This window comes from Tursiops truncatus, chromosome 15 (assembly GCF_011762595.2).
Source record: "Tursiops truncatus isolate mTurTru1 chromosome 15, mTurTru1.mat.Y, whole genome shotgun sequence".
Classification (NCBI taxonomy): domain Eukaryota; kingdom Metazoa; phylum Chordata; class Mammalia; order Artiodactyla; family Delphinidae; genus Tursiops; species Tursiops truncatus.
In genome coordinates this window covers 46,411,273-46,439,237 of record NC_047048.1, presented here as the reverse complement: position 1 = coordinate 46,439,237, position 27,965 = coordinate 46,411,273, and the positions used below count along the sequence as shown (strand labels likewise).

At 36.4% G+C, this 27,965-nt stretch overlaps 2 protein-coding genes across 6 annotated transcripts in view; one reads left to right on the top strand and one right to left on the bottom strand.

Annotated features, from left to right (window-relative positions):
* MACROD2 (mono-ADP ribosylhydrolase 2) overlaps nt 1-27,965 on the top strand; it is a 2,000,643-nt gene that overhangs the window by 317,752 nt on the left and 1,654,926 nt on the right. The gene's annotated exons all lie outside the window — the stretch shown is intronic.
* On the bottom strand, nt 5,984-19,682 carry FLRT3 (fibronectin leucine rich transmembrane protein 3). 4 transcript variants are annotated; one of them, XM_019927586.3, is made up of 4 exons: nt 19,460-19,682; nt 11,087-11,292; nt 10,531-10,742; nt 5,984-9,530 (listed from the first exon to the last, which is right to left on the bottom strand). In XM_019927586.3, exon 4 carries the CDS (start codon nt 9,485-9,487, stop codon nt 7,538-7,540), a length of 1,950 nt encoding a protein of 649 aa, XP_019783145.1. In that variant the 5' UTR covers nt 9,488-9,530; nt 10,531-10,742; nt 11,087-11,292; nt 19,460-19,682; the 3' UTR covers nt 5,984-7,537. The 4 variants fall into 4 exon arrangements, with proteins under 4 accessions (XP_019783145.1, XP_019783144.1, XP_019783143.1 ...); XM_019927585.3 differs by having other exon boundaries at nt 10,531-11,292; XM_019927584.3 differs by lacking the exon at nt 10,531-10,742.

The following is a 27,965-nucleotide window of genomic DNA, read 5'->3' as shown; positions in this document are numbered from 1 at the left end:
GAAACGTTTTGAGATTTAATCCTAAAAATGTCTTCTAGTTGTTATACCAGTAAAGTGAAATAATTTTTTTTTATGGACTTGAAACTCCTTTTTAAAGTTATTGAAGAAATATTTCTGCTCACTATTTAAAGAGAGTGTTTAAGAGCTCAAGCTTCAGGAGAAGACAGAATCCTTGTTCTACCACTTGCTAACTATCTAACTTTAAGAAAGATTCTGTTATAGCTCCAGAATATACCTGGCATCTTTCCTTTCTCTCCTCTTACTACCACCATCCTGTTCCATGTTACTCATTCTCCACACAGTGGCTAGTGACTTTATTACAATTGAGATCTGATAGTCTGATCCCCACACATCATTCTTCTCTTCCTCCTTCTCCCCAAACCTCTGTTAACAATCCTCCAGTGGCCTTCTCTTATACTAGAATGAAGTCCAGACTTTTTACCTTGGCCTTGGCCTACCAGACCCTGTAGGAACTGATCCAGGCCTGCTTCGCTGATCTCACCTCTGTCTTGCTCACTGAGCTTGAGCCCCCTGACATTTTTTTCAGTCCCTAAGTTCACTAAACTTCTCAGAACGCTCTACCTCATTCTTCGCGTGGCTGACTCTTTATCCCTTAGGTCTTAGGCTTCTCTTACCACCCAATCTAAATAGGTTTTCATGTTATACTCACTCATGCACCATGTTTTTCTCTTACATGGCATCTGTCATGATTTTTCACTTTATGTTCATTTGGTTTTTGTCTAATATCTGAATGTCTGCCTCCTCCAACTGTAATCTCCATGTCTTTATGGTTCAGTGCTATATACTCAGACCCAAGCACAATAAATCATTGTTAATATTGAATGAATAAAATATCTAACTCCATAAACTTTCTAAGTATTAATATGCTCATCTGAAAAATACAAATAATCATTCCTACCTGTAAAGTTACTGTATGAATTAAACAAGATTGAAATATATAAAATAGCATTGTGCTTGAACAGTCCTCAACAAATGGCAGTGTCTGCAGCAGTGGCGTGGTCACCAGACATTTGTTAAGCCCACTGTGTGTGTGAGACATTGCTAATGTTTGTAGAACATATTTTTAAAAGATAGGTTTGTTAGACTTTTGTTTCACCTTGTCTTTACTGTTTTATTATTATTAGCATTGGTCTTCACATCTAGGAAATTAAAATGTGGAATTCCAGCAGTGATTCCATGCTTTTTAATGGAACATTGATATAAACTAGCCTCAGCTTTGTAATGCCACAATTATCAGAGCCATGATGTACATTCAAAAAGGTAATTACTTTGGGTAGTAATTTCCTAGACTGCCCTCCCCACCCCCCCAACCAGCTGGCATTGAAAAAGGAGCACTGCTTTTTTGTGTGTACACAGTCTGTAAAACCCCATTATCCCCAACTTCCGCACCCCTGTGGCTGCATACTTCCTTTTGAAGCCTCTTAAAAAAGAAAAAAAAAAAAACAACTTTCAAGATAGCCCTAAAATTTATTTTGAATCTCATTTCACCCATATAGTATAAAAATGAGATGGTGAGTAGGAAGTGGGAGGGGTCTAGAATGTGATTTGCTTACCCCTGGAATTCTATGATGCTTGTGGGAAAGCCTGGTAAAAATTTGCACGGGTGGGTAGAAATACTTCTTCAGAAACACTTTGAGATAAAGTTAGATTTAAATCTGTTTTGATGTTCAAAGAATAGAGGAATGTTAATTTGGTTATTCTAGTTCTTTTTCTTTCATCTGTTCAGAATATCTATACTATTTAGAACAGAGGTTTCCACCGACCTCTCATGACCAACATCCTTTTAAACTGTGATCATCTGCTAGAATCCTAGGTGCAGTGCCCTCCTCTGCTCTCCTTTACTTCTTTGTGTCTCTTTCCATCTGAGGTTTTGACCTCCTCTCTGGCCCATATCCTAACTGCTTCCACTGCGCCCATTTCAGTCCTTTACTTTTGGGTTCTAGCTTCCCATGCTACTCACATTTCTCTTAGCATTCTTTCTACCACCTTGAATTAATTGACGTCTGTTCCCTGAGGATGACACCTTCCCTGTTACCTGTTGCATCTCTTACTGTCACTATTTGATGCAACTAGGGAAGGGGAGGGGTGTGTAATAGAGGTAGGGAGTTTCAAAAAAGTTTTCCCTTCCCCTGAAAGACCTCTTCTTGACTTTGGTTTTTCACCACTATTCAAAGTCCTTTCTTTTGAAATTCTTATTTTATATCGACATCGTCTAATTCCATCATCTTCTCCCTCTTCTTCATCTCTGGGACATTTCCCCATCTTCCTTAGGGCTTGTCTTATAAGCCTTACCTGCATACCAATCCTTTCCCTCTCTCGGAGTGATTGTGTCCTCCTCACTAGTGACTCTTCCAAAACTGCAGCTTCTCAGCCTTTAACTTCAGTCATCTTAGAGTCACAGCCATGACTTGGACCACACCTCTTGTGCATCTCAATTTTCTTCACTTCTGTTAAATATGCTCCCTGTCCTCATTGTAGATTCCTAACTCTATCTCATTCCTGAGGTCAGTAAATATCCTTCCTGGCACTCACTCCTTTTTTATTCCTCTTGATCCTCGACATGACCAACCAAGCGAGATCGCTTCACCTCCAAACTTCTTAAAGAGTAGACTTAATCATTGTTTCTGTTTTCTTTATCTCTCATTATCCTGCCAACATCACACAGGCTTTTTGCCTCCTTACTCTGCTGACACTGCTTCAAAATCCCTGATGGTCTCCTCTTTTTTCATATTCAGTTTCCTCTTCCAAGTCTGTATTCCTGACTACCTTTTTGACATCCTCCTTTTAAAAATGTTTCTAGTTCCTTGATTTCATTATATTTTCTTCTCAAAATGATCTTTCCCCTTTGTGACTCCGTTTTTTTTGTTTGTTTGTTTTTGTATTCCTCTTCCCTCTTCTGTCCCTACAAAGCGTAGGTGTTCCTTTGTCTCTTTTCTCTCTTTCTCTGCTCGCGTTCTGTTGGTGATCTCATCCATCCTCTCAACTTTAATAATAAGCTGTTAGATGTGGATTCCCTTCCTTGATGCCGAAGATCTTACACCCTCATTTCCAACTTCCTGGTAGACATTTCCAGAGGGGTAACATAAAAGTACTTTAAACCTACGGTGATTATAATTTATCATCTAAATTGGGTCACTATGGAAGGCAAAGACAGAACTACTAATAATCAGCCAGTGTAAACCTGTACTGTGCATATGGTCACCTATTCAAACTCATTATGTACAAAATACTCTGACATTTGCTTTTCCAGTATTTTCCATCATTATTAATTGCCTCACCAACATTTTACTTACTCAGGCTGAGAACTTTCTTTAATTTTTATTCTTTCTTCAGTTTCCAATTCCTAGAAATTCTACCTTTCATGTATCTTTTGAATTACACCTTTTTTAAAAACCCTATTTCACTGTTCAGGCTCTTATTTCCTCTTGCCTGGAATACTGCGTAGACATCTAACTTGTCTTCTTACTCCCAGTTTCTCCTTCTTTTTCCTTCATGCAGTATTCTTTATTTCTACAAAATGTCCCTAAAGTATTGATTATTTATGCACCTGCTTAACAACCATTGCCAAAGAATATCATGAAGACTTCTCAGCTTGGAATTTAACACACTTAACACAATATAACAAAGCCTGACATAAAAAAAAAAATGTGTCCAGCTTTATTTCCTTCATGGACCCTGTATTTCAGCTGGACTATTGACCTTTCCACAAACACCTCCTAAATCAGTGGTACTCAACCTCAGCAGAAACACCTTTCGAATTAAAAGTATATAAATACTCAAACTTAACCTGGGAGATTTAAATTTAGTAGGTCTGGTTTGCGGCCTGGTTAAATTCATGAAGAGCCTCCCCAAGTGATTCTGACCAAAGCCAGCATCGGGAAGCACTGCAACTGTTTTCCAGTCTCCATGACTTTGTTCACCATTTTCCCTCCATGGCCAGTATCTGTTTTTCTTGCTTTCTCCTTAAATACCATCCTATCTTTCAATACCAGCCCTAGTTTTGTTTTACCTCCTTCATGAGGTCTTCCTTGATCCATCCAGATAGATGTAATTATTTTGTCTGTACTGCAGTCACAGTATAACTTTCACTAGATTATTTGTTTAATGCCTTACAACCTCTAGACAGCACACTTCTTGAAGGCAAAGCTCCTACTATTTTATAATACAGAAACCACTCAGTAAAGGTCATTGGCTGTTGAGATTTTTTTTGTAAAGAACTTTGAAGTTCTTAAGTGATTGATAATCATGAGTTATTTTTTTTTTTGCTAATTTAATCAATAGTCCAAAAGCATAAAGTACAGTAGTTTCAATTCCAACACTATGCTAAATTAAGATTTGCTAATCATGCTAAGTAGGAGAAAGGAATTAGAATTGTAAGTGCCACTACTGTTTTCAGGGGCAGATGAGCTAATCTTAAAGTGAATTCAGTGGTGGATTGGTTCCTTTTTAACACCCACACTTCAGGTGCTTTAAAGCACGTGGGTCTCTTTGGACTCCTCATGAAAACTGTCATGTTGGCATGTACCTATAAAATGTGCTTTACTCAGAAAATGGGGTTAGTAAAGCAGAGTTTTTTACTAGTTCTTTTGGCACAGGGGAATACTTTTAATAAATAGGCCTCACTGAAAGAACACAGTGTTGTTTTTAATAGGGAACGAGAGTGTAAGTGCAGTGATTTAATGCAGTTACAAGTGCCTGCATCCAAAAGCAATTTTTGATTTTTGTCAAACGTTCAGCAGGGGAGTGATTTTTCCCTCATTTTTTTTGTAGCTTCCCCATTGTATTCTTGTTAAATGTATAAGCTGCATATTCAGGATTGAATTTTTTTTTCCTACACTTTTCTTTGTTAGTACCTGATCAGTAAAAATTGTGAACATTTAGCTTAGGATAGATGTATATGTATCTGTAATTAATTTAGTGTCCCTTAAGGTGGAGATTTGTGTTTTGTCATTTATTGAAAGTATATATATATTTCAGCAAAGTATTTGGATTTCATAGCAAGCCTAGGTAAAAGAATAAACTTTTACCCTCTCAGTGCTTTCTCTATTTGCTAAATTTGCTTTCTCTATTTGCTTTCTCTATTTGCTAATAAAACATATTTCTGATTTACCCCAGGTAAAATAATTAAAATGCATGTATCAGAACACATAAAATTTTCTGTGCTCATGAAAGATATACTAACTGGAAAATAGTCTTGGCTTTTGACTTTTTATAAACTCACAGGTGTATAGGGACTTTACGGAACCATCCAGCCCTTTCCCTGACTTCTGGCAGAGCGTGTAGCTAAACTACTCAAAACCTGTGGAAGCAAAGTCAAACTTCCTTCAGAAAATGTTCCCTGTATCCAGTGTTAATCACATTTTCTTTGCTAAGTTATCCCTAGAAAACAACTATCCTTAACAGGAAATCAAAAGAGAAAGTATTGAGAAACATTTGAAGATGGCAAATGAATAAATGAGGTTTCATAGGCAGTTGGAGATATTTGTTAGCAGAGTAGTAGAAGCAGCGATATGTAACAAACCACTGGGAACACATGGCTCACTCTGCTTGACCATAATAGTAGTAACTTGTATTTTGTTGAACATTGTACAGTTTCCAAGCACATTGTCTCATTTAATCCTCACAACAACCCTGTGAGGTGGGTGGTATTAATAGCCCCATTGTATACATAAGGAAACTAAGCTAGGGAGAGTAAATGGTTTGTTTTCACATACCTAGTAAGTGGTAAATCTGGGATATCAGATCCTCTGATGCCAACTCGTACTACCAAAAAGCTATTTTAAAAAATATTAATTTTTCAAAAACCACCTTAAAGTATCAACCAGGACAACAGCAGCGGTGTACAAAGACTGGAAGGTCACAAAACCACTTCTGAAGTTTTCTGTAAGAGTATTCCAAAAGACTGTTAGGATATTCGTTTATGCATGAAACGCTGAACCCTTAAGTAAAATGATACACAAGCTCAAGATATTGCTATTTTTTTTATTTGTAGCCAACATTTATTTTTATGCCTAGAAAAATACAGGGGGGTACTTAGGACTAATGTGCTGGGCAGTTTGCTACTTTAGTGATAGTAACATAATCCCGAAAAAGCAAGCACAATTATTTTGTCCTTTCTTTTGTTTTATTCAGCAATAAGACCACAATTTTTCATATTTAAGGAAGTATGAAAAATTTGTCGAGTTTTAAAAGCTGAATACATGTAGCGTTGGATCAAGGCACATACAAGACTGGCCAAAGGGCGTACAATGCACTTTGGTTTTTTGTTGGGAAAAAAAAAAATCATGGCAACAGAAAAGTGATGAGGTTTTTAAACAAGTAATAGCTCACAATTCAGTAGGAAGCTGGAAAGAAATGTTACATTACAAGTTAATTATGTAATATCTGGAAAACTGTGACAGTAATGGGCAGTATTCTTGATCATTGTGAACGTAAATTGAACGTTTATGTACAGTGTTAAAATGTTTCACATAAACCGGATCTAAGTTTAATTTCTAGTATTCATTTTTCTTTTAAATTCTCATTTAAAGTACTACTTTCTCTTCATTGCTGAGGGGAATTGCTTATGGTTATGCTACCTTTTTAATGTGTGTAAGTTTTTTTTGACATCCTTTATGATAAAAACATCATAAACATGAACAATTGTGTCTTTAGAGTTGACTTTTCAAAAATCAGGATGGTATAGGCAAAACCAGAATGCAATTCTGAGATTTGTGTTCATTACGCTATGCGAGTCTATGTTTTCATGTTTTCCTAAGTACAGATTTCCCCCTAACCTGGAAGCACGCTTACAGTATTGTTTTTGTGAAGTCCTTTATTCTCAAAGCTTTGTTAACAATGGCATTAACAACAGCAGACTTCACACTCCTTTTATGCCAGCTGATGGATTCAGTTCAGAAGATATGTTTACTTTCTTAAGGATATCTAATTTGCTTAGGGTAAAAATGGAGTTATGCAGCAAGTCTGATATTGCCCATTACTTCACATATTTTGATTATTGAATACCACTGGAATACAAATTTAATAATTGGAACATTATTTCATAACTACCTTTTGAAATTTAATTTTTCTCATTCAGCCAGTTTTTTTTTTTACATTAATACCAAAGTGAAAAATGGCCTGTGCTTATACTACAACGATCTCATGTGAACGCAGTTCTGATTGTTCAACACAGCAAGAAAATTCACTTTCACAGTCAACAAGTCATCTTACTCAGTAGAACACAAAGTAAATGATTTATAACTTCAATATTTGCAAGGAAAATACAGTACAAATTACTAAAAAGTACTAAAATATAGAATTGTGTTCAGGCTTCTCCACTACATCAATCGCAGCAGTAACCTGAAATTTGAAACTTTTAATAAAAAGTTCATAAATATAAATTATATGGCAAATGTACAGTACATTGCTTTTCTCAGTCTCTTTTTCCAGTGTTTTACAGTAGAACAGGGTTCCTACCATCACCTCCCTTAGGTTTAAAAAAACCGAAACACGGTATGCTGCGAGTCCTCCAGCATCATGAGTGTGAGTGATCTGAGTCTGGAATACCACTGTCTCTGTAGCTTCGGTTACTACTACTTTCACTGTGATTGTTTTTGTACAGATTCATTCCGTTAGGAGGAAATATGGTGTGTATTACAAATTCCTCCTTTGACATGGGTTCATTGCTTATCGGTAACATCTGAAAAGAAGTCTCCCTGATTTCCAGGATGGAGTTGTCCTTCTTGGTGCCAGCTTCCGCATAGTCATCCTTTCTTCTCTTCCCTTTGCTGTACGCACAGTTCCTTGAGAAGAGTGATCCATTCCTATGAACATACCAGCACACTAAAGCGAGAAGGGCGATGGTCACCAGGGCCACAGCCCCACCAATGATGGCAGCCAATGGTAAATTGGGGTTTTTGTAAGGTTCTTTCTCTTGCTCTCGATTAAGGGTGGTTGTAGGGTTGTACATTCGAAGGGGTGCGGTTTCAGTCTCAATACAAACAGGAGTTTCATCAAATAGGTAGAGGTTACTGGTTTCCATGGGAACCATGCAGACTCGATAGGGTGAATCAGGCTCCAGGGCTGTGACCAAGTATTCACTGCGTTCTCCTGTTACAATTGTTTCCGTTATAGATCCAAACGCTGGGCTGTGACCCAGTTTGAGCCAGCTGAGTCTTAAAGCAGTCATAGGTAGGACAAGTTTCCAAGAGATATGAATTGTGTCGGAGGTGACAGCTTTCACAGTAATGATAATTGTTTTTCTTGCTGGATTCCCCGTGGTTCGCTGATCCTTAGTGAGTTTGGGGTTCTTCATGTCTGGTTGTTTGGTCACTGGAGCTGGCCACTGTCCTTGAGCAGGATGCACTGTGTTGGGTGTTGCAGTGGTTGTCTGAATGGTGCTTACAACTGTGCTGTCCTTACAATCAAACAGTTCCACATTGAGGTCCTTGATAGCCATTCCCCGAACCTTTTCGGGGGCTTGGCACATGAGTCCACGCACATTGACCTTCACAGGTAGTGATTGTAACCAGTCACGCACCCATTTCATCTTGCACCCACAATACCACGGATTGTTGCGAAGAATCAATTGGGTTATGTTGTCCAAATCATCAAAGATACCCTGAGGTAAATTACTTAGGTTGTTATTGGACATATCAAGTCGATACAGCTGCCTTAGATAAGAAAAAGCATTTGGGGGCACCCGATTGATATGGTTATCTTGAAGATAAAGCTTCCTCAGGTTTGTGCCTGGGAGGTTTACTGGTGCAGCAGTCAGGGAATTCCGTACCAGTGACAGTTCCGTTAAGTTGACTAGGTTGAAGAAAACTTTATCACCTAAACCGTGGTTGTTCAGCAGGTTTCCATCCAAAACCAGGCGTTTTAGGCTAGTGAGACCTTGAAGAGATGGTGATGAGATGGTGGATATGCGATTATCATCCAAGCGGAGTTCTTCTATAGTCCTGGGCAAACCCCAGGGGATTGTGCTAAGATGATTACGGGACAGGAAAAGCAGCCGGAGATAGTTACTGTCTCGGAATGCCCCCTCTTCAATGCTAACAGCTGAGACGGAGTTATCATCTAAATGTAATTCTTCCAGATAGGGGATTTTTGAAAGTGAATCATAAGTGATAGTCCTTATATTATTTTCTTGCAGATGTAACTCTTTTACGTACTTTGGTAGGTTGGTAGGAAATTCATCTAAACTGTTGTGATATAGGTATATTCTTTCTACTTTCAGCAAGTTTTTCAAATCTGAAGGAATCCCAGCATTATTTATTTGGTTGTTCTGAAGGTAGAGAGTTGTAGCATCCTCTGGTATTCCTGTTGGAATGGATGTCAGAAAGCGATCATTACAGTAAATGAAACCGGCATCACAGCGGCACACAGATGGACAGGATTTAGCCATAACTGATAGTGGTGCCACCTGGAGGAACAGCCCAATTTTAGCCCCGATGAGGAAGATGCTCCAGGCTGGGCTGATCATGGTCAGCAGTGTTGAGGTCTTTATACAAGGTAGTTTCAGAGCCCTAAAATGGAGTGAGTTAAAAAAAAAAGACAGAAAACCATCAGGCCAGCGTATTTAAAATGGTATTTGAAATAGATATGGAAACTGCAACATCTATAATCACTTTTATTAGTTAATTTTTTTTTTTGTGGCATGCTTAGGTTTTATTGCTAGCTAACAACGAACACAATCACATAATCTTTTTACTTTAAATGTTTCTGGTATTAAGTATTATGTCCCAAATCTATCTGACTTTGAAATGTTAAATATAATTAGTTTTATTGAATATTCTAAAGCATTTTCATAATACTTTATATCAGTTTTGTAGCCAGTCATTGACCAAGCTAGTCAGATTTCTAATTTTTTCTTAATATTCATAATGAATTGACACATATGAATATGATTTGTTATATTTAAAGATAATAATGTTACTGTTCTTAACGAAAATTTTATATCTGCTTTCTATTACGTAGACTGCACAACTGTAGAATTTGTAGTCAAAAAAATCTATTCTCTTACTATTCAGGAATAGTTACAAATCTCTTGAGATCCTGAATCCCAGTAAAGCCAAGTGTTTGCTTTGATTATTAATGTTATTTTTCTTTGATTATTAATATTAAACGTGAGATAGGTATTTTTAGCAAGAAAATCAGAAGGAATCTTTTTCATTTACTTTAGGGAAGGAAAGATATACAGCTAATACATCTAGCTAATCTAAGTGGCAAATTCCATTTCATGTTAAGCTAGCTCTTTCTTTCTCCCATTTTATTGTATGTTTTGTACTACATGGTTTAATGGCTTTATGAACATTTTTCATTACATTCTATCTCATAACATGTTTTCACAATGCATTTATCTTTCTTCAAGTTCTAATCTAAAATATTATTCAACATTCTCCATGGCTGGAGAATTATAGATTTGTACTGATCTATTGTGTGATATAATTTCTTCAGCACCTTTAGGTATTAATTAGCCTTTATAATTTCAGGCATGAAAATAAAAGACTTTAATATTTTTCCTACCTTATTGAACGATGTGGGTAAATTTTGCGTGAGTGAAAATCCAATGCGCATATATTATTTTCCTGGTGAGGGGCTGGGACTTATAAACTCTTGTTTAGTCCTTGGAAATATTCTTCACTGTTTATTCAAGTAATCCTATGCCGCACACACCTCCAGATCAGGCTTGCTGTTGTCAATGAACATTCCAGCTGCGGTTCAGCATGGTGGGCAAGCTTATTAAAGTGGGGACCAGAAACAATTCAGTTTCCTGTTACTATGTAGAACACATGGTTTCCTATGTTTTTTTTTTTTTCCTTTCTTATAGAGTTTCTGTGTGAAGGTTCCTTTTGTGTAGCTTAATTCCCTTAGTGGAAACTGCTCTCTTTGAAATTCTTATTGGCTCTTCTGTGCAATGTGGTCAGAGATAGTAACTTCAGATCCTCATGAAGAAAGCCATTCATGATGCTAAGACCTGTATAGTAATAGGTTTTCAGGCAGTTACCCCCCACCTTTATTCCCATCCAGAATTATCCAAGTATAAACTTTGTACAGTAGCTACATCCTGAGGTGTGATTACCTGCTGTGAAATAGCTATTTCCAGCTTTTGCTTCTTGCTGCTTTCTCAGAATAGCTGGTGCAGTCACAGGTTATGAAAGAACAGGTATTCTTTCAAGAGGTAAAAAAAAACTTAATTCAAATATTCTTCATGGGGAAAAAAAAAGGAAGCATACTAGATTTCCTTTATGTTTCTGTTCCTTGAAATACACTGGGTCTGAGCATCTCCTGTGAAAGTAAAATGTTTTAATGAACTATTAACAATGAACATTAACACACTAGAGAAATTTCCTAGAAATTTAACTTCACTTCTTTCTTTAAGCAACACATCTTTCGTCATAGTAGTTGTTGCAAAGGGATAAGATGACCTCTTTGTCTTTTACTTCCCATTTATATAAATAAAGTGGAAGCCAAAGTTGAGATTGTCACCAAATAGATAATTTCTATTGTTAACTGATTGTTCAACAAATCAGAAGCAAAGCTTCATTCAAGAGGCAGTAAGCCCCTTCCATGGATTTTGAATTCAGGTCAGACCAGTCTTTAAAAATTCACTTTTAAATCTTAGATAGAAAATAATAAAATGTTTAAAAAGAAAACAAGTACACATCAAAGAGGTGAACAAAGACATAACAAGGATTTTTGACAGAAATGCCATAGTAACATTTTAGACATTTCTGAACATAGTTTTACAAAACCATACAATCTACAATTTAAAGAGTTGAAAAGGGTTTGCTTTAGAAGCAAATCTTTTGATTTGCCCAGTGCCCTGTTTAATTCTTCCTGCAGGCCTCAATTTTCCCAATTGCAGAATGTGGACACTATGACCTTCCTCCTTAGAGGTGTTTTTAAGGGCTAGTTGATGATCTTGAAACTCAAGTTACTCAGGTATTGTTGGCCAAAAGGCAGCACAGAAGTTCAAGTCATAGTATTTTTTTCAGGAGAATACAATTTTTAGCAAACTGAACTTGAGAAACTGTATTTGGGACAGAAAGGAAGCTATTTCAATGTCTCCTTGTAATGACCGTTAGGAAAGCATATCAAAAGCTGACAAGGCATTTCTCTCTAGGTTCAGACAGCAACATGCCAATCTCCAATGACTGTCTTTTTCACTTCTGAAAGGGCTTAAGGCTTTACCAAAGAGACTCAAGATTTTAATGATGACTGCTTTGTTCATTATCTAATATGCATGACAGTTTTTGGGGGTGGACAGGGGAGGTGGGTAGGATCAGTATCTGTTATGCAAAGTCACCCACTCAGGGGCTTTCTATACAAGTAGGGTTCATTAAGGTATCATGGAAATATTTGACCCTGAAAGTAAAAGCAATTTGCTTCTCCCCCAGTAATTACCTAGCATCCAACAAGGATAGCATCTGTTCCAGAATTCAAACACTACTGAAAGTGAATGTTAAATAAGGCCAAAATTTGTGTTTCTGGTTCTCTTTGAAAGTTTGATTTCTTTTAGTTTGTCACCAGATATCAACACTAATAGACTGCATTAACAGAAGAAAACTGAAAAAAAATTACAGATACATTTAATTTATTATTTAGGCAACTTGAAATCAAAATAGCAGTTAGCAGATGGATAAAGTAGTCTCTAGTGAATATTGCAAAGTGCCCACAAAGGAAAGTTTAAGTGATTTATTGTTTAATGTGAGGTTTTACAGTGATGCCTTTAGGGTTTTGCTCATTATTGTTGAATTTCAGTGGAGTATTTTCTTGAAAACTGTTACACTTTCTTGGTATGTGAAAATGGAAAAGCAAGCTGTGAAGTTATAATTACAATTTTACTTTAAAAAGTATCTTCTGTAAATGTTTTCTAAGCTTGAAAATTATTCAACATATAAAGTAATTGGGTAAATTTAAGAAAAAATTTAAAGCAATTTAAAAAACAGTTACTTTTGTTGAACTGCATTAAAAACTAATCAAAACCATTATAAAAATCACAGGTGAGAACCTGCTTAAAATGTTGCCAATAGCTGGCCATTTCTCATACACCAGGACATACTCTAAAGTTGAAAAGATTAATCTGACGAATGGGAATTTAAAAATCGTCGGTCAGCCTAGAGTATGTGCAAGGTGATGATCATAATGATAACCAGAGCTAAAGCTTGTAGCTGAGCTGTAAGTATTTCACCAATTCAAGCTCCAAGAATATGTATTGATTTTCACATTTTTAGCCCAGAGAAAGAAAAAATATTCTAAATTGGTGTGAAAAGAAGGAAGATTAATTTGTTTATTTTTCTGTTTTACATTTGTGAAACTGCTTCCTCTGCTCTATTTGATATGCAAACTCACATTGCCATTAATACAATAGTGGTAATAATGTGGGATTAACAGAAAGCCTGAAATCTCATTAAATTCTTGGAAAATGCCATTCTTTTCTCCCCAGACTGCGTTAAAACAAAAGGCAAAAATATAAAGCATGTTTCTCTGGAGAGAAGGATACTCTTTGAAAAATGAAGCTTCCTTCACAAGTTCTTACTCCCTTTACTTAAGCTCAAACAGTTCAATGCATGCTTGATTGTGTTTTATATCTTATATTTTATATCTTCTCCTGACTTTTTATATTTAAAACCTATAGTGCTACAGAGTTTTGTTTTATTTTGCATATTAGAGGCCGTAATGGTCTCTCCATCTAAAATAGGTGATCCTGCCCCCATGCTTACACTTCCCTCTTTCCGAGCTGGCTCTACATATTCACGCACATAAAGACATTGTAGTTGAATGTGACTGATGAAAAGAAAAATGATCCCCACTGGCATGGACACTGTGGCCTGGTTTCCACAACATTGACTTCAGAGCCTTTATGTCTGCATAGGCTTGAAAGAGGCCATTACTTCTGAACAAAAAGGAATCGATCTTTTAGAAAAATATTGTTAATGGGGTAACTTGGGGGGAAACATAAATGGAGCCCTGGTTATTTAAAGGAATGTTTAAAATTTTTTTTAAATTGTATCATTGCTTCAGTATATAGCATGTAGAACTGTAGCAAAAAGAAGAAAAACATAATCGCCTCACTGGTAAATCAGATTTTTAATATGGATTTTCCTATTCAGTTTATCTTTATAAATAAAAATTGTGGATTTTTAAAAATGCATTTATAATGTAATCACATCTGCAAGAAGCCTCCAATTGATTTCCATGATATACTTAAAAGAATGTGAATAGATAAAGATGCTATCATTTTGAGATAGTTTAAGAAAACTAACATAATTGAAGAAGTTGTATCTGAATAGAAAACTGGTATTTAAATAAAGTCAAGAACTTGAGGTAATCTACATGTTTATATGAGTCCTTCTTTGCTACTACAATATTTTGGAGGTGGGAATGTTTGAGATGACAAGGTATTTCTCATGCTTTGAACACCTAGATTAAGATTATATGTTGATAGTGCTAACTTCCTAAATCCTTTATTTGCTCCCTTTGATTTAAATGGACTTTGATTTGAAATCATTGCTCATTTAAAAAAAATCTTAAATCGAGTATAGAGTTTTGAGTTTTCGTTTCTTTTTAATGCTTTGCCTCACATCAGGTTCTCTTAACTCTCTGGGAAACTTTTAAAAATATTAAATCTAAAAGTAGAAAGGCATGTAGAACTCTTAATCGAAGTTAATTGCATTATTATTTTGAGTAAAACCTTGAGATTGAAGAAAACGTATGCTTACTCAAATTTATCCAAGTCTGTGAATATTTCTAGGTAAACTGGAATTTATACAATCATAATTTGGAGTATTAGGAAAGTAATTTATTCATGAAGGTTTAAATTGCTGCTAGAAAGCTCAACAAAATGATCAACCTATGAATGCTAAGTCTTTGTAATGACAAATGATATTTCAAATAAACTACGTGGATGGTTAAACTGAAAAACTGGAGTACATCAGGTTAGTTGATAGTGACAGCAAAATGCTTTCTAAGCAGCCTGTCTGGTAGTTAAATTTTCCACGATCATCAGATTTCAGGAAAGTTCCAATTCTTTTGTTTAATGCCAGGCAAGCAGAAGGACCTCTAACTCTCCTCTTGAGAGTCATGAAGTCTGAAGGGTTTGCTGAGAGGCAGAGAAGCAAGTGTGCCTTTCCTTACGTAGTTTTATCCAGACTATTTTCTGGCCTGTAAGGTTTGTTTCATTTATGCAAATAGGGGATGAAAGTTCCAAAGCAAAGTATTTTTACTTTCTCCTTTTATGTTACTGGTTCTTTTCCCCAATAGGTTTGTGATAAATGAATCTAATTCTGCTTCATTTGTTTTGGCTTATAAAGTTAAACTGAGCATCCTTAAAACAAAAAGGCAAACTGGGATGTTATCTTTCATCATATTGAAGGCTGCTTCCTTTATGATATTAAGCCAGACTAAATGAGTTAGAAAACCATGGCTTATAAGAATGAATAAGATATTAATTTAGAGGTTGGTAAAGGTGAGCAGTAGAGAGCTTGGGGCAGGGGACAAGCTTTAAGTTTGCATTGACTTTTAAGCAATTGCAATTAAAACTATGCTTATCTTTGTTAAACCACGTTTTCCCACTGCAAACTTGAAATGCCTTTTTCAGTGTTGTTAGTACAATTTGGTTGATATGCTTTAAATTTCTAATATTCAAGTTTCCATACTCTAGTAGAACAAATATTTGGGTCTACTGTGTGCCAAGCACTGGGCTGGATGATAACATCCATAATCATAAAAAACACCTTGTGTTTTTCATGTCAGAGTTGAGTATTGTTGATTTAAACCAAATGAAGAGGAAGAAAATCATCAACACATAAACTGATCAATCCACAGTCCAGTGGCACACTTTGAAAATGGTGTTTAACCAAATGTGGTCTCTGGGTTTTCTTTTCAAAGTTGCCACGGTAACTTGTGCACGTGAAAAGTGAAAGAATAAAGAACAAAAGCTGTCATTGTCTCATCAAGAGAGAGCAATTTCTCCTTTCTCTCATTTAAGCAGACTAATACCTGGAGAGAGCTTTTTATACATTCCTGACACTTGATTTGGGGGCTAGGAAAAGAGATTATGCATATGTTAAACAAATGAAACTTTAGCTGCTGCTTAGATTACATTTCGTTCTTTTTTACTTAAAATCTGTTTTCTCTGGTGTTCTTGTCAACAGACAAGTCAAAGTCCTGAAACCTGCTGTCCTATGCAATATAAACATGGCTTTCAGACTGTTTTTTAGTGTGATGGTTTACCAAATTTCGCGATGTTGATCTGCATTCTGAAACTGGCAAATGCTTTCTGAAATGTATATTCCTATTTCGGTTCTTCAGCGGCAGAAGGCTTTTTCCAGAAGACATTTATTTACAAACCATCTCCTGGATGGAAATTTGTTTGTTGACTTGTGATAAGTTTTTGAAATGGTGGAATGTTAGAAAGAGTCGAGAAAAGGCCCTTTTAATGCTCTGAAGAGAAAAAGGCACTTTGGAGAATTAATACTGCTTAGAGATTTACTGTAGAGTTTTTGCCCACTGGGGGGTGGTACACTCTACCAGAACACTGCTTTCAGAAGCCCTAAGTCAGATGTTGGCTGCTGCCAGCCAGTTTTCCTCTGGTTTAATTACAACAAAGCCTCCCGTTGAGAAGAACAGTAAAGGCCTCTGGGGCAAAAGGTGGGGGTAGGAGGCAAGGGGGACTAAGGAGAAAAGGAGGGAAGAAGTTACAGGCTTTGAAAAATTTACTGAATCTTATTTCCCTCGTTGACTTCATTTATAGTGGTCTTCATTTGACTGTCAACAATTATTTATAATGCTATTAAAATAAACTGGTTGAATAAAAGAATATTTAAGGGGGTTTAATCAAAATTTTTAAGTTAGTCTTGGATCTTGGCATTAAACACATTCTTTGTTATGTAGCCCACCCACCTTAAAAATAGGGGGAAAAGTTAAGATCCACTGAAATGGCAGTTTTAAACCAATTTTTTTTTCTAATGACCAGATTTAATTTAATGTTGGTATGAACATTTGGCATATCTAGAATAAAAGCATAAAGAAGCATTCATATGACATTAATACAAGGCAAGTTCTCTGCTACTGATTTTTGTAGGGTTTAAAATTGTTCAAAATAATTCAGAAAGAAGAGGAAGCCCTAGTGTGTGTGGCCAAGAAAAGCAGAGACAAATCTCTCTGCAGTGCACTTGCATGTTTAAAGATGAAAATTGTATTTTTCATCTGGAGACACTGAGTGTTCATTAGGGTCTTGTGTCCCTAGGCAGGAGGTGCTGAATGTAATTGGAGTTTCTATTTGATTGGGCAATATAGTCTAGAGAAGAAACTGGGGTAAAGATAATTAATAGCTTGCTAACAAAGTCTGACAGCCACAAGATTTCAACCAAATTTATTTCACACCGCTTCATTTAGCTCTGAAAAAGTTTCGATGGAATTGGAGGCTCCTTAATTAACACTTGAAAGCAAAAGAAACATACCTTCTATTTTACTGCCACATTCAGTTATGACAAATTTTCTTACTGTTTTTCTTCTTTTTGTAAAAACTTTACTTGCTGCCCAGTTATATATTCCACAAACGTTAATGTTTAGGAAGTGTTTAATTGGGCATTTTGAACCTAACCATAATTGAGTTAAAATGGGGGGGGGGAATGAAAAGCTCAATTAATAACTGATAGTATTATACAGCCTAATTAATAACTGATAGTATTATACACAATATTAATGAATTCATTATGTTTATTCATTCAATAATATCTTTTCTGATCCTTGGACTAGATATATTTTTGGCAGTGCTCTATTTAAAAAAGAAATTAGACGTGCTTTTCCTACTTAAAATACATGCAATCATGTTTTTGTAACGCTGTTTTTTATTTCAGGCTAATATACGTATGTATTTGTGTATGTGTGTGTATATGTTGTGTATACACACACATATATCTGCCAACTAAGTGGCATATCTCTGATTTAATCTTCTTATAGATTAAAACCTGGCATATTATCATTAATATTGGTAGTAGCGGTAATATTAATATTTTGTAGTACTTTTAAAAGGTTCATTTCTTTCTTTACTCATTTCAAGAGAGATGGGTATCTGTCATATGTCACTTTGGGGCAGACATAAGTGGTCCTATCTGAAAACAGACAAATTCATTCTTTATGTTTATGCTGGTCCGGATATTCCTATGTTGTCGGGGATAAATGAAAGGCATTGCTACAGCTGAAGCACTTTTCTAGTGGCTTTATTCATGTTGTTTCCAGCTATAACGAAGGAACATATGTGTGCGTTTTAGAGCAGATAGATTTATTAAGAAAATTTAAAATAGTTAATTGTTAAAACCATTGGAGAATTTGGTCCCATGATTGGCAATATCAAGGCTTTTAAAAAATCTTTTAAATTCTCAATAAATAAATAACAATCAAACCCCCAGATATTGAGAAAATGTAGGCCTGTTGTACTTTTTACCTCTATGCAACCATTTTCTTTCAGATCTAATTCACTGAAAAAAAATTTTCTTGAGAAGATACATTTAACTACTTTTGGAAAGCTTTGTTGTATAAAAATATTTCTTTCAATATAAGATTTTCCCATTATAAGTTGCAAGTGAATGGATACTCTGCATATCCCACTTGATGAGGGCTCTACTCATTTTTTACCCCCTGCCACACTGAAATCCCTGCATACATCAGGCTTAACTTCCAGGCTGAGCTTTGTTAGTTTTTCTGAGTAGACTTTGCCAATTACTATGCTAGTCACATACTACATGTGCCCAAGCAATGGATTTTTGGCGTTCTTCTGGAGAGGGGCTATGGTTTGTAAGAGAGTCTCCCCCTCCTCGGAGTTGAGTTCACTAGTTGAGATTTGCAAGCCTGAAATGCTTGAAGCAGCTCTGGCAGGATAGCAGTGCAAGCTTTAAAATCTAGGTGTAGCTGTTAATCCTTCCAGAGGCACATAAGTCTCCAGGAGTAGCTGGGCTAGCTGTGAGCAAGATGTATGCTTTTCATGTACTGCGTACTTATGGGCTGAGGGATTATTGATTTTCTTTCACAGTTGTAAAAGCAGCAATTGGTGATCATACCACACGTACAGTACACACCAAGTTAGCAAGACCTTTCGCTTTCCTCTCTGTGAAAAAATCTGCCTCGTACTCTTTAACATCTAACATTTAACTTTCCAACTTAATGTTTTCTATAAGGCTCTTTTCAAATAGCAATGACACGAGACAGAAAATAGCCATTTATCATTAGTTTTTTTTTAATGAAAGAAAGGTTTCAAGAAACTTCTTTCATTTGGCTGTAACAGTCCAATTTTTCCTTGCTGGCTTGCACGCACATACATTGCTCGTCCTGGTGACAGAGCAAACGTTCGTATTTGGATGCCTCATGATACCAAGTCATTTCTTTCTAGAGAGTAAAACCAAGCAAACTTTCTGGGACAATCATAAGGAAAAACATGGGAAACACTTACCGGGAAGGCGAGAAAAAGCAATCCCATATGTTCTGCCGCTCTAGCTGTAATTCCACTGCCTGGGAATTGGAGTAATAACCCTCCCCCTCTGCCCAGCTCGGCGTCCAGTCCACACAAAGCCAATGGCAGCTGCAGGCTGAGCTGGTCCTGTTCAGATCACGCCTCCACTGAGGAGCGAGCAAGGGACAGCATTCCAGTTTACTGCACAGCCCACCTCCAAGTCTGAAGTTAAAGCTTCACCTCGCAGTGGTTGAAGAAGGGGGTGATGTCATAGATGGGCAGGACTTCGCCAAGCTCTCGTTCAGTGAGGTAACTGGGTGATCAGACAGATGAGCTTTGCCATCGCTAGAGGGAGTGAGAGCAGCCAGAATGAGGCGCTCAGCCTGCCGAGGCCAGGATGCCATTCAGTTGGTAGGCAGCCCTTTGGAATCGCAACCTTTTCTGAAGTTTACTACAACAGGGGAGTGGTAGGAAGCTTATAAAAAATACAAGACGGTTAGAAGGCTATTTATAAGATTACAATAGAAAGACACTGGTTCTTTTTATTTTTAAGCCATCTGTATTAAAAAGAAGTTAAGCAAAATCATATTATTTTCATTTTTGACTAGTTACAATAATGTTATAATTGTGAAGGCTAGTAACCCCAGCAGTGAATATTTATTTGAGAAATGAACAGAAAGCAGCTTCAAATAAATAACTGATTTATTTAAGGGAAGGGAACAGGAATGCCAAAAGGTTAAAAAAAAAAAAAGGTAACCAGTTCTTTTTCCTGGAGGTAATAAGTTATTGTTTTATATGTATTTATTTTAAGAAGTGAAAGTATTTTTCATATACTCCCACTATTTGTCCATCTTCTTTAGAACCTAGTAGATAGTAGGTTTTTTGTATTTAAGGCATCCTCCCTAAAACAAAAAGGTTTTGAAAAATTAAATAGAGTATTTTCCTTTCTGATACGTTTTTGCTCTGAACATGAGTTGAGATACAAACATCTTAAGAAGAAAGAAACTGTTCAGGGGTAGTTTTGCTTGTATTTAAGTTATTGTATTTTAATTTATGTATATGAATAAACACTGGACAGTGGAAGACATAGACATTTATAGTGTCTGTGTCTAATCAGCAGAATTATAGACTTTATTTTCAATTATGATTTTCATAGACTGGTTTCTGCTATTCGGTCAACAAATGCTTTAGGCTCATAAGTTTTCCACTAAGTGCGTTTCACTTTTTAATATTATTGGGAAGAATTTTGCTTTTATATTTACCTGGAGGGCAATTTCCTTAAACTAATGTTATTTGTTTTATTCTTAGAGGTTCACAGCATTCTCCTTCCTACTTTTAAAAAGTTTCTGAGTGTTTCTGAAGGAGGCCAGCTAATTGTCTTTCGCAGGAGTATTTGATTATGGTCTCTTCATTAGCTTCATTTAGTTTATCTATTTACATGTTTCTCTGATAGCAGTTTGACCTTCTGAGTTCCTCTCCAAGAATGAATGATATCACAGTAGAAGGTGAACTCTTGATAAGAGGTATACTGACCCCTATTGTTCTATGATTGCACTTTTATTGGCCTCTGAGGGTGGACCCATTAAATACAGGAGTTTTAGAATTCTAATGTCTGTTGAAAAGCCAACTTCTTAGAAATGTTAGGTAGCAAAAGTTGAACTGAGATGCAGCTGCTGGAGTTTTGGAGGAAAGGGAGGTGGGACGAACAGATAATCTCTCAGTTAAAGGGTGGATTTTCTTCCTGTTACTGCAAAATAAACACATGGATTAAATTGTTTTATGAAAGCATTCTTTCTAGAAGCTATTTTCAGTTGGCAGTTGATTATATTTAAAAAGAACTTTTTGCCTGGCCAAATTCCTATGGGCTTATATCAATATTTAATCAGTTTTGTCTCCATTCAGGCAGACCTTAAACAGAAAAGAAAGATAAATGGACAATTTTGGTTATCAGTATCTAAAAGAAGGTATATTGGCCTGGGAGTTAGGAGTTCTGAGGTTTCCATTCCCTAGCCTGCCATGACTTCATATTATCTGCTCTGGGGTTTGGTTTCACCACATGGCAAATAAAGGCAGCAGGAACTTACCGAATGCCAATTATGTATTGTTGCTTTCTTTCTTTCTTTTTTTTTTTTTAAGTTGTGGATTAAAATATAGAAGAAGGCAAGAGATTATGAAAAATGTGATCTGTACTAGAGGTGCTAACTTTGGAGGCAAACTCTTGAGATAGCTCCTATCAGCCCATCCTGTCCAAAAATATATACTCTTTTGCTGCTTCCGTTTGTTTTTGTTTTTGTTCTTGTTTTTACTTCTTCCTCTTATCAACTGTCTGAAATTCTGCCAGTTGGAGGCGAACTTATAATAATATGTACATTTTTTTGCAATAAAATGGACCGCCTCTGAAAAGATTGAGTTACCCTGAGTTAATTCAGATTGCTTTCCTCCTTTGTTACCTAAGGGAGATTACCTACAATAAGGGGATGGCTGTCCTGGTAGGAGGGGAAGGAAGGCAGACAGTTTTCAGTGAGAAGCCCTTTAGGCTGTGATAGGAATGGGGGCCCTGATTCTTACAGCAGAGAGAACTCAGCTCTTAGTGGAGGAACCCACCTGTGTAGACTAATGTTTAAGAGCATGTCCTTCACAGTCTAGCATACCTGGGCTCCATCTTGGCTTTGCCACATGACTATAGACAAATTACTAAATATTTCTGAAATTGTTAGCTCAGTACCTGACTCATAGTAAGTACCAAAGGAATGGTAACTGCCTCTATTAAGATGAGGGCATCTGAGCATTTGAAAAAAGGAGACATTAAGAAGTGGTAAAAGAATGCACAAAGGGAGGTCAGAGAGGACCAATGACAGATTTTTTCACACTCTTGTTGTTCAATAGCCAGGAAATGAGGGAGGAGGTAGGCAAATAGGATATTTTCTTGTTTAATTTTTTTTTTTCTGTTGTCTTCATGCATTTCATGGTCCCATGTTCTCAGGATTTAGAACTTAGTTGAGTTCTAGTAGATGTTTTAGATTCAAAAGGCATTTGTCATTTTTTTTGCATTTTGCTCTGTTTTGTGGGCTAGCCTGTGAATCTAACACTGTACATGAGAAAATGCATTTCAGAGGGTAAAGAAGTGGCCGGAAAATGAACTCCACTAGCATATTCCAATTTTAAAATTCTAAGACCATCTAAACTGGCCATATCGAAGAACTTTGTGTTTTTCTGTTTTTGTGAGAGGGTAAGAGATGTTCCCTGATGGAGGACAGGGTAGGTTGGATTTGGAATCAGGTTTCCCAGGCTTTACTATTTACTTGTGTATCCAAGTGAAAACAACAACCACCACTAAACCTCTTTTATAAACAACTCCCAGCTGAAATGGAACAATTTAAATGAGGTCTTCCAACCTGCCTAAACTTAAGCTTCCTCATTCACTCATTCATTGTACACAAATTTGTTAAAACTTCCCTGTAAAAGAAGCTGGTAGGACTAGATGACCCCCAGACCACCTCCAACTATGATATTGGAAATTTAATCTTAGAAAGTATTAAAGTTCTCTTAGGTTTTAGAAAGACACATCCTTGATGATTTTTCTTCCCCTCACCACTCTTCCTGAGAATAAAGTCTTCAAAGTTGTCTGATAAACAAACCAACCAACAAAATCAGCTCAGGCTTTTGGTATATTAAATGCCTTGGGCTTATTATCAGTTGAGAATTTTTTGGTTGCAAGTGATTGAAAGCTCAAGCCTTACTATCTGATCAACAATTGGAAATCTGTTAGTTCATGTAACTGAGAAGTTCAAATGTATGGTCTGGCTGGCTTCAGGTAAAGCTTAATACAGTGGCTTAAAGTATGTCAACAAAGAAGTTTCTCTCTGGCTCTGGGTTTTCCAGTGTTGGCAAAGGAGTGTTGGCAGTCTCCTTAGATCATGTACAATGGATCCTTGGCAGCTCCAGGCTTTTCCCTTAGGCAGTGACAGTTCCATGTATCACATTCCCACATTGCAGTGTTCAGGGGAAGAGAGGTCACCTCCAGAAGCTCCTACACATGCACAGATGTATGATTCACTCTTTCTCATTTGTTTAATCTTGATCACATGCTCATTCCTGAACCTATTGCAGGAAGATGGGGAGATACATTGGTGAGCTTAAGCCCCCTGTAAGAGCTGTAGGTAGGGTCAACCCCATTCAGACACACGGCTGAGAGTGGAGGCCAGGGTATGATCTGAAGGAAAATTGGACACTGTTAGTTTGAGAAGGAAGGAACGAATGCTGGAGATTAGCTCATTTTTAGAGGATTTGGCATGCTGAAACTTGGGCATGTTTTATAAATTTATAAACTTGAAGCTGCTCTTTTTATTTTCTTTCTTTTTTTTTTTAAGCCAAAGTTTTGTTTAAATTGCCAAAACATCTTTAAAAGATTTTTGTATTTGTGGACCCTCTCAAGTCTTGCCTAGTTTTTTCTGTCAACAGGTAGTGATGCAAGTTAGGGCACATCAATACTACATCTTAACGTGAACCTCTGGGATGTTAATAAAATATATAGAGAGTACATATTCAGCTAGCTGTAATTCTGTGAAGTCAGGCCAGATGCTTAATGCACCAGTTAGAAACTGTACCACATCTTTCTGGACAATTCCAAAGGGTGTTGGAGAGATAATTAGATTATAGCAGGTCATGGATGCCTTAGAATACTGAATGGTTTTAAAAATGCTATATTAAACTGCTCTTCTGTTCTGATATTTGCCTTTTATTAGTCAACACTTAAAATGTACCTAAAAATAATCACATATCCCTTTTAAGTATATTTCCAAAACATACTGCAGTGGAGTGAGATCTGTCATTACAGGACTTGAGACAGAAATCAAAGAGAAAAAATCAGGTGGTTATTTCCCTGCCTGCTTGTCTGCCCACCCTCTGATACACCCTTATTTTCCCCAGCATCCAAGTTAGACTCTTTTTACACTTTCAGGATTGGGATAAAGATGATTTTTTAAAAACTGAGAAAAAAGCACCCCTTTGGCCTCCCAGGAAAGAGAGGAGAAATTGTGGTTCAGAACAGGGTTAGTACCTGGCCACAACTGATGGGCTGAGACAGCTGGCTAGTGCAAAATGGAAAGCCTGCTGATCCCTACTTTCTAACCTTTTCTCTGCTTTCATGTCTGGCCATACAGATGATGCATGATCCAACTCCAGCTGATGTAGGCTGTGTCCTTGACCCCTTCCCACTCCCTAATGCTCTGTCACCCTTCTCACTTTGTTTTAAAATGCAAAAAGAGACTTTTAAAATGGACCTTGGAAAAAGCAAACTTAGAGCAAGCAGAGAGTGAATTCTCCCTCTGATAGATACTCTGTGTGTGGCCCTGGGAAAAGAACTTCAGTTCTCTGAGCCTCAGTTCTCTCATTTATGAAGATGGAGACATGGGACCCACCTCGTTTTGCTATTATGGACTTCAGTAAAGTGGTGCATTGTAAGAGCTCATTAAATCTGAGAAAGCACTTACCAAGACAAAGCTAAAACTTGTAGATAGTTGCTTTTTATCTTCATAGTGATGAGTAGGGCCAGGATCATTTCAAAAGGCACAATCCACTAATGTTAAATTAAGCTATGTGTTTTAACAGTTTATCTTTGGAAATGAAACAATTTGAGAAACGCTTCTGCTTACTGTCCTGGATGCTCAGACCTTGAGATAACAGTATCTAAGGCTTGTTCTGAGACTTAATTACAAATCAAAGGACAAATTCCTTATTCTTGAAAATGATTAGTATAAAGCATAGCTTTGGAGGAATGGCTTACAGTTATTAAGAGCAGATCAATATATGTCTGATCATTGAGATATGTATTTACTAGATATCATACAAGTGGATTGCTCCAAAGCCACATGATTCTATCTACATAGCTTGCTGTTAATCTCAGCCAAAGCTGTCGTCACTTGCAAACCATCTTATTGTTTCACTGTTTCTGGAGTATTGCTGCTAATTTTAGGTACACAAATAGACTTTCTGAGAGGAAGATTTCCTGAAATTGTTGTCAGATTTATCTTATTTCCAAACCAGCTCTGTATTCTCCTTGTATTTGAGATTACCTCTTTTAGGATTGCTATTTCAGTGCAGTCCAGATTACTTAGGTACATTAACATGTTTAATGTTGAAAGAAACATGTTTAAAGTAGAATCAAAAACTGTTTTATGGGCTTCCCTGGTGGCGCAGTGGTTGGGGGTCCGCCTGCAGATGCAGGGGACATGGGTTCGTGCCTGGTCCGGGAGGATCCCACGTGCTGTGGAGCGGCTGGGCCCGTGAGCCATGGCCGCTGAGCCTGCGCGTCCGGAGCCTGTGTTCCGCAATGGGAGAGGCCACAACAGTGAGAGGCCCGATTACGGCAAAAAAAAAAAAAAAAAAAAAACTGTTTTATATTATATCTGCTTATAAATGACTATGGAAACTGTCCCTCATTGGTACTTCTGGGAGAAGCAGATGTACTAAAATTAGTACTTTTCCCTTAAAAACTGGCATGTGTTGATTATCATCTGCAAGATTTTTTAAGGGATAAAGTATTATCGATTGATTAGATTTGGACTAAGTGGATGTTTCACAATACCATCTAGTCCAAATAAAAATAGTTAAAAATTATCATGGGAAATTCTTTAAAATATAAATCTATTTAAATTTCCTGACCGTGATTTATGACAAATATGTTATAGATAGATTAAAGTATGTCTGTAGTCCCCTCTGCTTCACTTCCTTCATATTCTAAGTGATTAACTGTAAATTTGGGGAATTTAAAAGCATTTTATAATTCTTTCATTAGTTAAACTTTTGTTCCTTTTGTTTGATATTTAAAATGTATTAGTGCTACAAATTTACAAATACTTCACTAGGTTTCATATGTGTGTTTAAAAATTAAGATCTAGACTTGACAAGTTTTATTAAAAGTGCACAAATATTGCCAATATTTATTTATGTTTTAATGAGCTTTTATTCTTAATAATTTGTTTTTTTAAATGAGGATAGAATTGAAATATGATTAACAAAGTGTTACTTTTAAAAATGAGTAATTTTTGTTTGGGAGGAAGCTTTTTGGTAGTTTAATTCTCATGTTTACATAGAAGCAATACAGAAACTATTTGAGTCACTTCCCAAGCAGCTCCTCTTTGTTTCCTTTGCTAGCCCAGGGAACAGACTTGTCTCTCTGAAGTCCTCCCCTGCTTCCCTGGGGCAAGTCAGAAATAAGCTTATCAGATCACATCTTATTGACAAAGAGCAAAGCTTATTGGCTGACAAAAGAAGGGAAAAGAACAAGTAAAATGTAAATGACAGAGGTTTGTTGTCAAAAAATCCTAGGTTAACATTGTTTTTTAAATAAATTTTTTGGAAGTAGGGTTTACATCTTTTTATATTTGCCTGATTTTTACTTTAGAATTTTAAGTGCAGTAAAAGCTAAGAGTTTTATCTATATTTTGTAAACTGTAATTAAGTTATCAATATTATCATCATTATTGTTGTTGGCATTGCTGTTATTACTTGTTCCTTGTAAGCAAATCTTTCTATCTTATCTTTGAAAGAAGTTAGAGAAAATTATGTTGCATCTTATGTGTTTCCAGTGTAGTTTTCTAAAAGAAAGTAGACATGACTTTCAGATAGAAAGTAGACGTAGCTTTCTGGCAGGAAGTAGAAATATTATAAATATTGAAATAAATTATTATAAATGTTAAGTAATTATAAAGATGTTTTATATCATATTTATATCCTATATTCTTGACCAAACAAAAATAATCTTAAGGAACTTTTAAATCATATTTATTTCTTCTCTTCTTGACCGAACAAAATAAAATATTACCATCTCCATTCTAATGCAGCTGATAATTTAATAATTGCATAGCGGGTGCAGGAACTTGTTCTGGGTACTCTGAAGATGATATTAAGGTATGTGCTATAAGTCTGGTCATGTTGACTCATTCACTGTTTTCCAAAGACTCTCTAACCAACCTTCTAAAGTTGCTCTATCCACTAATACATAGATTATAGGTGGGCCAAAACCATCTCATGACAGCTAGGTACTGGCTCCTAAGCAATCCCAAAGAACAAAGAAACCTGACCTTAGTCCATGGTTGAGAAGGTCAGGAGCAATTTAAGCAGTGTACTCTGGGCTACAAAACTGTATTTGAAATGAGACTTACAGCAGTTAAAGAGGGAAAGTTTTTGAAGAGACATTAGGAAAGAACCAAAGCTGCTAAAATAGCAACAATTTGAGAGGAAGAGAGAGCCACAGTAGGTGGATTTTGAAGTCTTTACCAGTTACTATGGTGGTAAGTGCAAGCAAGGAAGACAGAAGAAATTGAGAACATTCACGATGCATGTTCCCTTCATCCATCCTTGTCATGAATTTTGGGGAAGAATAGAAGAGGTTGCTGAATTACAGAGGCCAGTAAGGAAGAAAAGAGAAGTTCATAGATTTGAGCAAAGTAACAGTATCAATATAATGAGACTAGTATTCCAATAATGGTGATATTAATGAAAA